At 33.6% G+C, this 10,246-nt stretch overlaps 1 protein-coding gene and 1 pseudogene across 1 annotated transcript; one reads left to right on the top strand and one right to left on the bottom strand.

Annotated features, from left to right (window-relative positions):
• Positions 1–211: 211 nt before the first annotated feature.
• On the top strand, positions 212–5,907 carry LOC142524059 (metal transporter Nramp7.2-like). The gene is made up of 13 exons (XM_075627793.1): positions 212–459; positions 741–819; positions 928–968; positions 1,081–1,159; positions 1,248–1,352; positions 1,841–1,950; positions 3,126–3,307; positions 3,392–3,461; positions 4,388–4,561; positions 4,650–4,754; positions 4,973–5,104; positions 5,222–5,317; positions 5,413–5,907. The coding sequence occupies exons 1-13, from the start codon at positions 313–315 to the stop codon at positions 5,749–5,751; spliced, it is 1,659 nt and encodes a 552-aa protein (XP_075483908.1). The 5' UTR covers positions 212–312; the 3' UTR covers positions 5,752–5,907.
• Positions 5,908–7,207: 1,300 nt separating this feature from the next.
• On the bottom strand, positions 7,208–9,900 carry LOC142523990 (SWI/SNF complex subunit SWI3C-like; annotated as a pseudogene).
• Between the last annotated feature and the right edge of the window lie 346 nt (positions 9,901–10,246).

The following is a 10,246-nucleotide window of genomic DNA, read 5'->3' as shown; positions in this document are numbered from 1 at the left end:
TTTAAATTAAAGTTTTGAACCGTAATTTGTATTGTATAATATAAATCTAAAATCCCGTCAATGCAACAGTTTTTTTTTTAAAAAAATATATTAAAAATCATATTATTTTAATCCAAAAAAAAGAGTAAATTAAGTAAACAAATAGGAAGGAGAGAACGTTTTTGAACAGGCGGTATTACAATTTAATGAGCTATAAATAAACGGCTTGCCAGTGAAACAAGTAAAAAGGTCCAAAGGAAATCAATTAAATATAATTAGGAGAAAAAAAAAAGATTAAAAAAATACGAACACTGTAATATCAGGGAGAGGAGAATGGGAAGCTTGCAACAGGAAGAGCTGCAAACTGGTGGGAGAAACAGCCACGGCCGGGTAGTCTCAGTGGCGGGGACACCTCCCGCCGGCGGCGTGATCTCCGACAGCAAACGTTTTGATGGTGAAGAAGAATACCATGTGCAACGGGTGCCTTTCTTCTCTCTCCATATTTAAGATTATTTTCTCCTCATAAATTTTCCTTTTTTGCTTTGGTGATTTCGTCAAATAAATTCCAAGAATAATTTAGTGCATTAATGAGAAATTTCCTTACGCCTTTCAAAAAATTTATGGGAAATCTTTAGGAGAAATTTGAACGATTTAACCTTACGCCTTTCAAAAAATTTATGGGAAATCTTTAGGAGAAATTTGAACGATTTAATATTTGTTGAAATGGATCTTGATTTATGTTTTCGGAAACTACGATACAGAAACCAGGATGGAGAAACTTCTTGTCGTATGTTGGCCCAGGTTTCTTGGTTTCTTTAGCTTACCTCGATCCTGGAAACTGTAAGTCTCACCAATTATTCAACACAATTATTTCACTCTTTTATTCATTTATTATTTATTATTTGCTAACGATAATTAATACTGCATGGAATTCTTTCATGGTGACAGTGGAAACCGATTTACAAGCAGGAGCAAACCATGGATATGAAGTAATTAGTCAACTCTGTACTCACATATAATTTTTTTTTAACAAATAAATACACACACACACACACATATGACAGATCTTATTTGTCTGTATATTATTAATGAATTTTGCAGTTACTATGGGTGGTCCTCATCGGATTAATATTTGCTCTCATAATTCAATCCCTTGCTGCAAATCTTGGAGTTAGCACAGGTCAGATTTAAGGATTTCTAGCATGAAATCGATATTATATATACAGAAAAATAATGAGTTTTTGGGTTTGGTTTGTTTTGATATTCAGGCAAACACTTGTCTGAGTTATGCAAAGCGGAGTACCCGACACTGGTGAGATATTGTTTATGGCTGCTGGCTGAGGTTGCCGTCATAGCTGCAGACATTCCCGAAGGTACGTACTTGCATAAGTTGTAAATCAGTTTTTTATATACTTTTATTATTAAATGGAATACTTTCAATATAGATTATTATAATTTTTCTGCGCACATGTTAAAAATTATATTTTTGATCATATATGTTTATAATCACTTTATGATTTTGGTTATCTAGACTATCAAATATCAACATTAGTTAATCATTTCAGATTTTTTATGATTTTAGTTCTTTTTCATTGAGAATACATATCTAATCAGCACAAGATTAGAAAAATAATTAAAATAATCAAAATGTGAGTGTGTGCAATTGAAAGTGTTTGACGTGTGTTGTGCTTGGTTTAGGACTTTTGGGCATTTTTCACCGTTTCAAGTGAAGCAGAGACATTAAATTAAATTATTGTATTTTCTTTTAGGGAAATGCGATTTTTACGGTAAATTAAAGATGCATGAATCTTCGCAATATGATAAATGCTAGAAATTAATAATTCATTAAAATTTTGGACAGTGATCGGGACGGCATTTGCTCTCAACATATTGTTTCACATACCAGTTTGGGTTGGGGTGCTGTGCACCGGCTGCAGCACGCTCCTCTTGATCGGACTCCAAAGATATGGGGTAAGTCGCAAGTCAAGATTAATTCAGAAATTTGGACACAGTGAAAATATAATATCTTTAATGGAAACTTAATTTAATAAACATTTAGCTTTTTAAAATTAAACTTTTTTCCCGAGTAATTTAAAAATTAATTTTCACTGAGTTATATACGCCTATATCTTTGCTTAATTTATTAGTTTTTGGATCTAAACTCCGGTTGAATTCAACCTATCCTTATATATATCTTAACAAAAATAAAAGAAAATTACAAACTTTTTTTCTCCTATTTTAAAGTATTGGAGGCTGGTTTGTTTTATTTTTATATTTTTTTTATCAAATGAATTTTAAAGTGTGTAATATGAACTTTATTCTCGTAACATGTGTCATGTAAGAAAGAATTGGTGTCAAAAAAAATATCAAAACAAAAAAAAAATACTTTTAACAAGTCACAGGACTAAAACCTAAAGCAAACCAATTTAAAATATTAAATTTATAATTTTTTCCTAACAATTAGGTATCCTGCAAATGAATTAAATATAACAGTAATAATAGTTAATATAATATACGAAACACTCCCGCAATAAACAATAGAGGCTTGAGTCTGTCTTTTTATGTACCACTTGCGACAAACAGATGTAAACAAAGTTAGAGATATAGCATTCACTATTCACGCAAATCGATATATTAATCACATAACAATAATATCTTGACGGGGAACAGGTAAAATTAAAGCTAAGAATCCGGATGGTGTTTAAAAAAATAACAGGTCTTTTGTGAGACGGTCTCATGAATCTTTATCTGTGAGACGTGTCAACCCTATCGATATTCACAATAAAAAATAACACTTTAAGCATAAAAAGTAATATTTTTTCATTGATGACCCAAATAAGATATTCGTCTCACAAAATACGACCCGTGAGACCGTCTCACACAAGTTTTTGCCTTAAAAAGATTTCATCTCTTTCAATTATAATGACTCTTTATAATAAATAATATTTTGGATTTTCAAATTATTTTTTAAAGAAAGGGTTTGATCCCCCACCATCTTTAACTCATATACATAAATCATTACTATGTTTTTAATATAACCTTCTTTTATCGTAGTTTTGTCATGGTAGATTACGATGAATTTCAAATCCATCTGATATTACTTTGGCTTAACCCGCACATCTCGACTAAATTGAACGCTGGAACAGGTGAGAAAGCTGGAACTTTTAATAGCAACGTTAGTATTCGTGATGGCGGCTTGCTTTTTCGGGGAGTTGAGTTATGTTAAGCCTCCCGCAGCCGATGTGATGAAAGGAATGTTTGTGCCTAATCTTAAAGGCCAAGGTGCCACTGGCGATGCTATTGCGCTGCTTGGGGCTCTAGTCATGCCGTACGATGATGAAGTTTCTTTATTTAAAAAAAAAGAAAAAATAATAATTTTATTAGTTTATTTAATCGATTTATACGCATGCAGGCATAATCTTTTCCTTCATTCTGCCCTTGTCCTCTCGAGGAAGATACCCAACTCAGTCCGAGGCATCAATGTAAGTCAATTTTTGTAAATTATTCTCTCAAATAGTATGTTCCATGAGATGAGTTGGGGACAACTATATATTCCAAATAAAAGAATTCGTAACTCTTACTTGAATTAATCTTTTAAAATATATTTGACCCAACAAGTATATATAAATTTTTATATTTTATAACCTAATCTATGGTTCTTTATCATGTACATGTTTGTCAACATGCCTATGAAAATTAAAGTATAACCTATGGTATGATGTGATGAAATTAATGTAATCAACAACTTTTTTTTTAGAAGATCTATTAAAGTATAAGTTATTTACGTTAAATTTCTCTATACTTAATGAAATTTGACATTTACCTTCTTTACATGTTATAATTTTTGTACAGCAATAGATAAATATTAAATTAAATATAATAAATATATGAGAAATGCATGAAAAGATAAATTAAAGTTTTTTTTTATTACCATTGTGGACTTCTCAAGATAACTATGACAATATCGTCATTCATTAATTGTCCTACTCTAATTTTATTAACAAAGTAAACAATAGTCAAAAGTCAAAACTTTCTTCTTCTTGAATCGAATGGAGAGACACGTCACACATGACAATGATATAAACATTTAGACAGTGCAATACAATTTATTTTTATATATAATTCAGTGTTTATATATTTGTGATTATTTCCTCTATTATTTTATCAATCTATCTTTATTCATTAAATATATTAATTATTTTTGACAAGTTTTTATATCATATTAAAATATTCATTAGCCTTTTTTCAATAATTTTCTTAATATCATTAAGTGGAATGTTAAAATTTCACACGTATTAACCAAAGCATTATTTAAGCTATTATACTAAATCGATATTTTATATTTTAATTTTAAATAAACATTTGCGTAGATCCCAAATAATTTGGCAATCGATTTTATGAATGTCAGGATGCATGCCGATACTTTTTGATCGAGAGTGGATTTGCACTCTTCGTAGCCTTTCTGATCAATGTTGCAATCATTTCTGTATCTGCCGCGGTTTGCTTAGCCGACGATCTCTCCCATGATAATGCAGATATTTGCCAGGATTTAACACTCAATTCTGCTTCGTTCCTGCTCAAGGTCACTCAAATTTTTTGATTAAACTGAAATAAATATATAATATATATGACTGCTTTTTAATATATATATTTTTTGTACGAGGTAACAGAATGTTTTGGGTAAATCAAGTTCAACTGTTTATGCAATTGCATTGCTAGCCTCGGGACAAAGTTCTACCATTACTGGCACTTATGCAGGACAATTCATCATGCAGGTACGTACGTACAAGTAGATAAAACTTTTGGTTACTTTAAATTTGTATAGCTTAAAGCCTCGATGATTAATCCACAAGATTGTACCACAAGCAAGATTAATTTTATCGCGTTTTTACGAAAATAATTAATCTATTAAATCAGTTGCTGATGATCAACGAATCGATGATTAAGTGGGAAACAAAAAGAAACTTCATTTTTATACTTGGAATTTCATCAGGGTTTCTTGGATCTCAAGATGAGAAAATGGCTTAGAAATTTGGTGACGAGGTGCATTGCTATAACACCCAGTCTAATTGTTTCAATCGTTGGAGGATCTCATGCGGCTGGCCGATTAATCATCATTGCATCGGTTCGTACTCATAATTTATTTAACAAATTACTCTGAGTTTTAAAAGTACTATATCAAATTATATAATCTTCTAATTCAAATAATATTTCATATCGTATTTTTTTTTTTTTTTTGCAGATGATATTGTCTTTTGAACTTCCTTTTGCTCTTATCCCACTTCTTAAATTTAGCAGCACATCCACCAAGATGGGACCTCACAAGAATTCGATTTATGTAAGTTTATCGTAAATGTGTTTGTATTAAATTTTTATGAGATTCATTTTCCCAAGATTTTAGTGGATGTAATCACATATACGAAAAAATGACAGATTATCGTGATATCATGGATATTGGGGCTTGGAATCATAGGCATCAACATCTACTATCTAAGCACATCATTTGTGGATTGGATTATCCACAATAGTTTGCCCAAAATCGGGAATGTGTTCATCGGAATAGTCGTATTCCCACTCATGGCGATCTACGTAATATCGGTGATTTATCTTATGTTCCGAAAAGATAAGGTCGTGACGTTCGTCGAGCCGGCGAAGTTCGACCCAGTGACTCAAACCCAAATGGAGGGTGGGCACTTGAGCACAAGTGGAAGAGTTGAAATGCAACAAGTTCCATTTAGAGAGGACCTTGCGGATATCCCACTACCCCAATAAAATTGTTTTTCCAAGAAAATAGGGGATGAAGATCATTTTTAAATTTACAAGGAAGTTTGTGCTTGTTTTTGTAAGAATTTAAAGTTGTAGTAGCCTAGTGGACCATGATATATTATGTTGTGCAATTATTTTGGATAAAATAAAATCAATTTTGAATTAATATGTGCATGTCAAGTAAAATATTATTTTGATTTTTTTGTGGAATTTGAACAAGTGAACCAAATCAAGGTAATCATCCTGGTTGATTGATAAAACCATCCCATGATTTACATAAAAATCATAAAACCATCAAGGTAATAATTTTTTTCCTATCAAATTATTTAAATGAATTATAAATGTAGAGGAATTGAAAATCAAAATTTCAAAAGTCCTTTTTAAAATATTTTGAAATGCAATTTTTTTTTGAATAATTATACTAACGATTTATAGTTCTTTTCTTTTCTTTTAGTTTTAACATTAGAAACTTATTTTTCCGGTATATATTTTGTTACCGACAAACATATATATACTTTGTGCGTGTTTTTAAGTTAAATTATGAAGAGTTTCTTTTTTAAAACTTGCTACATTTGTTGATGAAAAAAAATTAAATCTTGTCAAATGTACAAATCTCCACAATAATTTCAAGAACATTGGGACGAATAATCATCAAAAGAATGAAAAAAATTATTGGGACGAATAATCACGACAACCAGATAACGCTGTTGTTAATATTGGCACTTGGACCTAACTCAACCCCAAAAGCTAGCTCAAGGGGGGAGGATTGTCCAAGCCCATATATACTACTCCCAGGTTATTTATCCAACCGATGTGGGACAATTAACACACCCCTCTCAGGAATGAACATCTGGAGCGTGGAGTTTACAAATGACCCAATTATGAGCAGAACGGGTGGCCTAATTATAGGCAGTCCAACACATAACGGTGAAAACCTGGGCTCTGATACCATGTTAATATTGGCACTTGGACCTAACTCAACCCCAAAAGCTAGCTCTGGGTGGAAGAGCTGGCGATAAGAACCTGAGCGGACCTCATCTATGACAGTCGGCTCCAGATCCACAAACACAGCTCGAGGGACATGTTTTCCAGCGCCTGTTTCACTGAAGAATGTGTTGAAAGCATCATCACCTCCGCCTACTGTGGTATCTCCAGGCATTTGCCCATCAGGCTTGATGCCGTGTTCGAGGCAGTAAAGCTCCCAGCAGGCATTTCCGACCTGAATACCGGCCTGACCAATGTGGATCGAAATGCACTCTCTCATTTCGGTTTATTTGTTAGATCCAAATGGAGGATTTGAATTAAGAGACAAGAGGGAAGCTCAAACAAACACCAGAGGCGTATACAAAGACGTCCCTGGGTCAAGGTGAGATGTGGGACAATTAACAGCTGTAAAAACGTTAATCTTGAAAAGAATGGAAAAAACTATTGGCACGAATAAATTTTGAAGTGATTTCCACAATTTTTTCAAGAACAAAATTATGTAGTATAGAATTTTTAAATCATACCGATATCTCGATTTTTTGGAGTTTTCATTAATATAATTATGGAATATTTAGGGATTTTTACAGCCAACTCTCATGGGAAGCCAGTACGGGAGTCGACAGCGCCAACAAATGGCAATTGCTTTTCTTTTCTTTGTGTCGATTCTATTTCAATGGGAAGTTGATGATTTCGCTCTTCTCATGTCGCACACACGAAGTGAGCAAACCTATCACAGCCTATACATCACTTTAATTTATGATAGACCAGATTTAGTCTGAGATAACGATCCAAGCATTTGATGACCAGGAGAAGACAGAGAATTCGGTGACGAATCAAACATAGTATCAGAACCAGATGATGATGCTTGAATACATGAAACGGGCACCCTTGGTCCGATCCCATAAATGCCCTGTAGCTGCATGGGTAAAAGATGTGGATATAATGGTTGATTATTGTGATACCGTGAAACTAAGGGCTGTTCAGTTCCTCGAATTTGTAGCATACTATTTCCGTTTAAGATGGCAGAACCAACTGCAGGTAGGCCCACAGTTTGAGATATGACTGTTGCTCCAAATTGAGCTGACATTACCAGAGACCGCTGTGCAGCAATCCTCTGCCGTGTCCTTTCCATCTGTTCACACTCTCTCATTAATAATATCTCTGCTTCCGCAAATTGCTTCAACTTCAGCTCTAATCTCTTCAACTGAAAGAACAGAGAGAATTCGAAATGTAATAAACTTGGCCATATCCCATATATAGATGCCATTTTATGCGCACCAAGCATAAGAAACATGTATGTAAATGTAATGAATAAGTGCAGGAGAAATCAATACTTGGTTTACCATTTCACATACCCATTGGTCAATGGCCACAAAATGAGCCAATAGAAGCCATCATGAATCGTATTATGAACTGTACTGATCAGGGACTAATTCCTATTCACGAACTAGGTGGTCTGTTTACTAATGTAACCTGATTCACATCCAAGAATGTTTTAAGTTGCTTTTAATAATTCTGATCGAGTTTTGGTTGACACAGGAAAACACTAAAGTTACAGGGTTCTAAATTAAACAAAAGATTACTGTAATTGGGTTCGGAAAATTAAATAGTATCCTGAAATCATCTTTAATACATTTACGTGATAAAACATGTTTTAGTTTTTGTCTCAATACACTAAAGAAAATATTTAAAACCAGTACCATTACACAGAGACAACACCACCACTCAATTTAGATCCTGTTTGTAAGATTTTCCGCAGCGAAGAAAAGAAAGAAAGGAAAAAATAAAATACTCAATTGTCAAAAAAACGACTTAATTCAATTTATCAAATCGTTTCAATACCTATATGAGTAGAGAAATACGAGGATAAACTAATTCTAAAAATGCTACACAATTTGAGCCAACCAGTACCTGATGATTTATAATATTAGCAGATAACAGCTGGATTTCACACTCTTCATGATCAGCAAAAAGTTTTGCCTTCAAAGCCGAAGCAGAAAGACCATAATTTGCAGCAGCTAGCACTTTTTCAGCAGATAATGGAATACCTTCAGCATCTTGTCTGCTCAAAGGACCTTCAGAGAAGGCCATTAGTGAGATTAACAGAAGAAAGTAGGCTACTTGAATAATTTAAAAGGTACTTTTTTTGCTATTTGTGATATCTCCATGTGGACTCCCTTCCATGGCACCATCCTTAGATACTGCTCACTGCTGCCAAGGATTCGTGGGCGCAGGCAGCAGCCACTCTTGGCCCTAGAGCAGAAGCCAAAAAGGCCACCTGGAAACAGCATCAGATCCAAGTTATAAGAATGGGTGGAGAGAAGTTCCACGAAAAGTACTGAAGAAGAAGACATTGATACTTTAAAAATGTCAGATGCTGTGTTTGAATCAGGACAAATGCAAAAATAAGAAAAAGAGGAACTCAAATGGAATCATGGTGGCATCAAAATTAATAGAACTAATTTTCTGCCGAAACCTAATATCTAATTATAATATGAGAATCTCGTTGAGTTCTGCCCAAACATGATTGAAACAAGGGGAAGTAAAGCATCCCTGTATATTCATCTTAATCCTATCATAGAAGTGGCAGAGGGAGTTAGGAAAGTTTTGAAGGCTAGCATGAATGCGGTGTGAATACAATATTATTTGTTCAACAAAAGGAAATTTAAGAACCGTAGGAACCTTTCAAAAGTGCAAATAAAAACAATGGAAATGTTGACAAAGATTACTGGAAATGAGAGAAAGAAATGTTACAAAAAACATATAAAAGTATGAATTCTAGGAGAAACAAACTACCAGACACATTACTGGATTCCCTATATTTTTAAAAGGGAATTTTCTTTCAAAATCACCACCTCGCAGGCTGTTTCCTGCATCATAATGGAAATGTCAGATGTGATTTCATAGAACTTCCTCGATGCACGAAAATCATATTCAGTTTATAGCACCCACTGTATGAATTTGCATCTGATTTTCCACGACCATCGTGACTCATTAACTTTGATACACCAGATGTGCCAGAACATCAATACTTGCTAGAGGTGCATCATCTAAAGGCAGACGGACAAAATGAAGGATGCACTGTGCTTTTGACTTGGAGCCAACGTGCTCCGCAATTTTATTCCACTTTTGATAATTTAATTTTCCCTCACTTTAAATTAGTGCTTTCATTTTACCCCTAAACCAATAAATTATTCCCTAACCCATCCACGCTATAATGAGGTCCATATCTTCCCGTTTGTTTTGAGCTTGTGGAAGGATTTGTTACAATTAAATAGAAACATCGTCTCAAATTTGAAATTTTGATAATTTATCTGTTATTAGTAGAGGTGAAAACGAGTCGAACTACTCGTGAGTAGCTTGAGCTCGAGTATTTTATGAGTATACGACAAATATATATATATATATAATATTTATATATATATATTTTTATACATATATATATAGAGTGTTGTTACCCTGCACCCTTGGGTGCAGGGTTTTCGTGGGCGCCAGCTAGGGGTGGGTACGGTACGAT

The sequence above is a fragment of the Primulina tabacum genome, chromosome 14, assembly GCF_025594145.1.
Source record: "Primulina tabacum isolate GXHZ01 chromosome 14, ASM2559414v2, whole genome shotgun sequence".
Taxonomy (NCBI): domain Eukaryota; kingdom Viridiplantae; phylum Streptophyta; class Magnoliopsida; order Lamiales; family Gesneriaceae; genus Primulina; species Primulina tabacum.
Note: the sequence above shows the minus strand (reverse complement) of the source record. Positions and strands in the feature narration are given on the sequence as shown.

Excerpts from the sequence above, each read along its gene's own strand:
- LOC142524059 (XM_075627793.1), top strand. The coding sequence starts at position 313 with ATGGGAAGCTTGCAACAGGAAGAGCTGCAAACTGGTGGGAGAAACAGC. Across the intron at positions 1,353-1,840 it reads AGCTGCAGACATTCCCGAAG|TGATCGGGACGGCATTTGCT; the intron begins GTACGTACTTGC and ends AATTTTGGACAG. Across the intron at positions 3,462-4,387 it reads ACTCAGTCCGAGGCATCAAT|GATGCATGCCGATACTTTTT; the intron begins GTAAGTCAATTT and ends TATGAATGTCAG.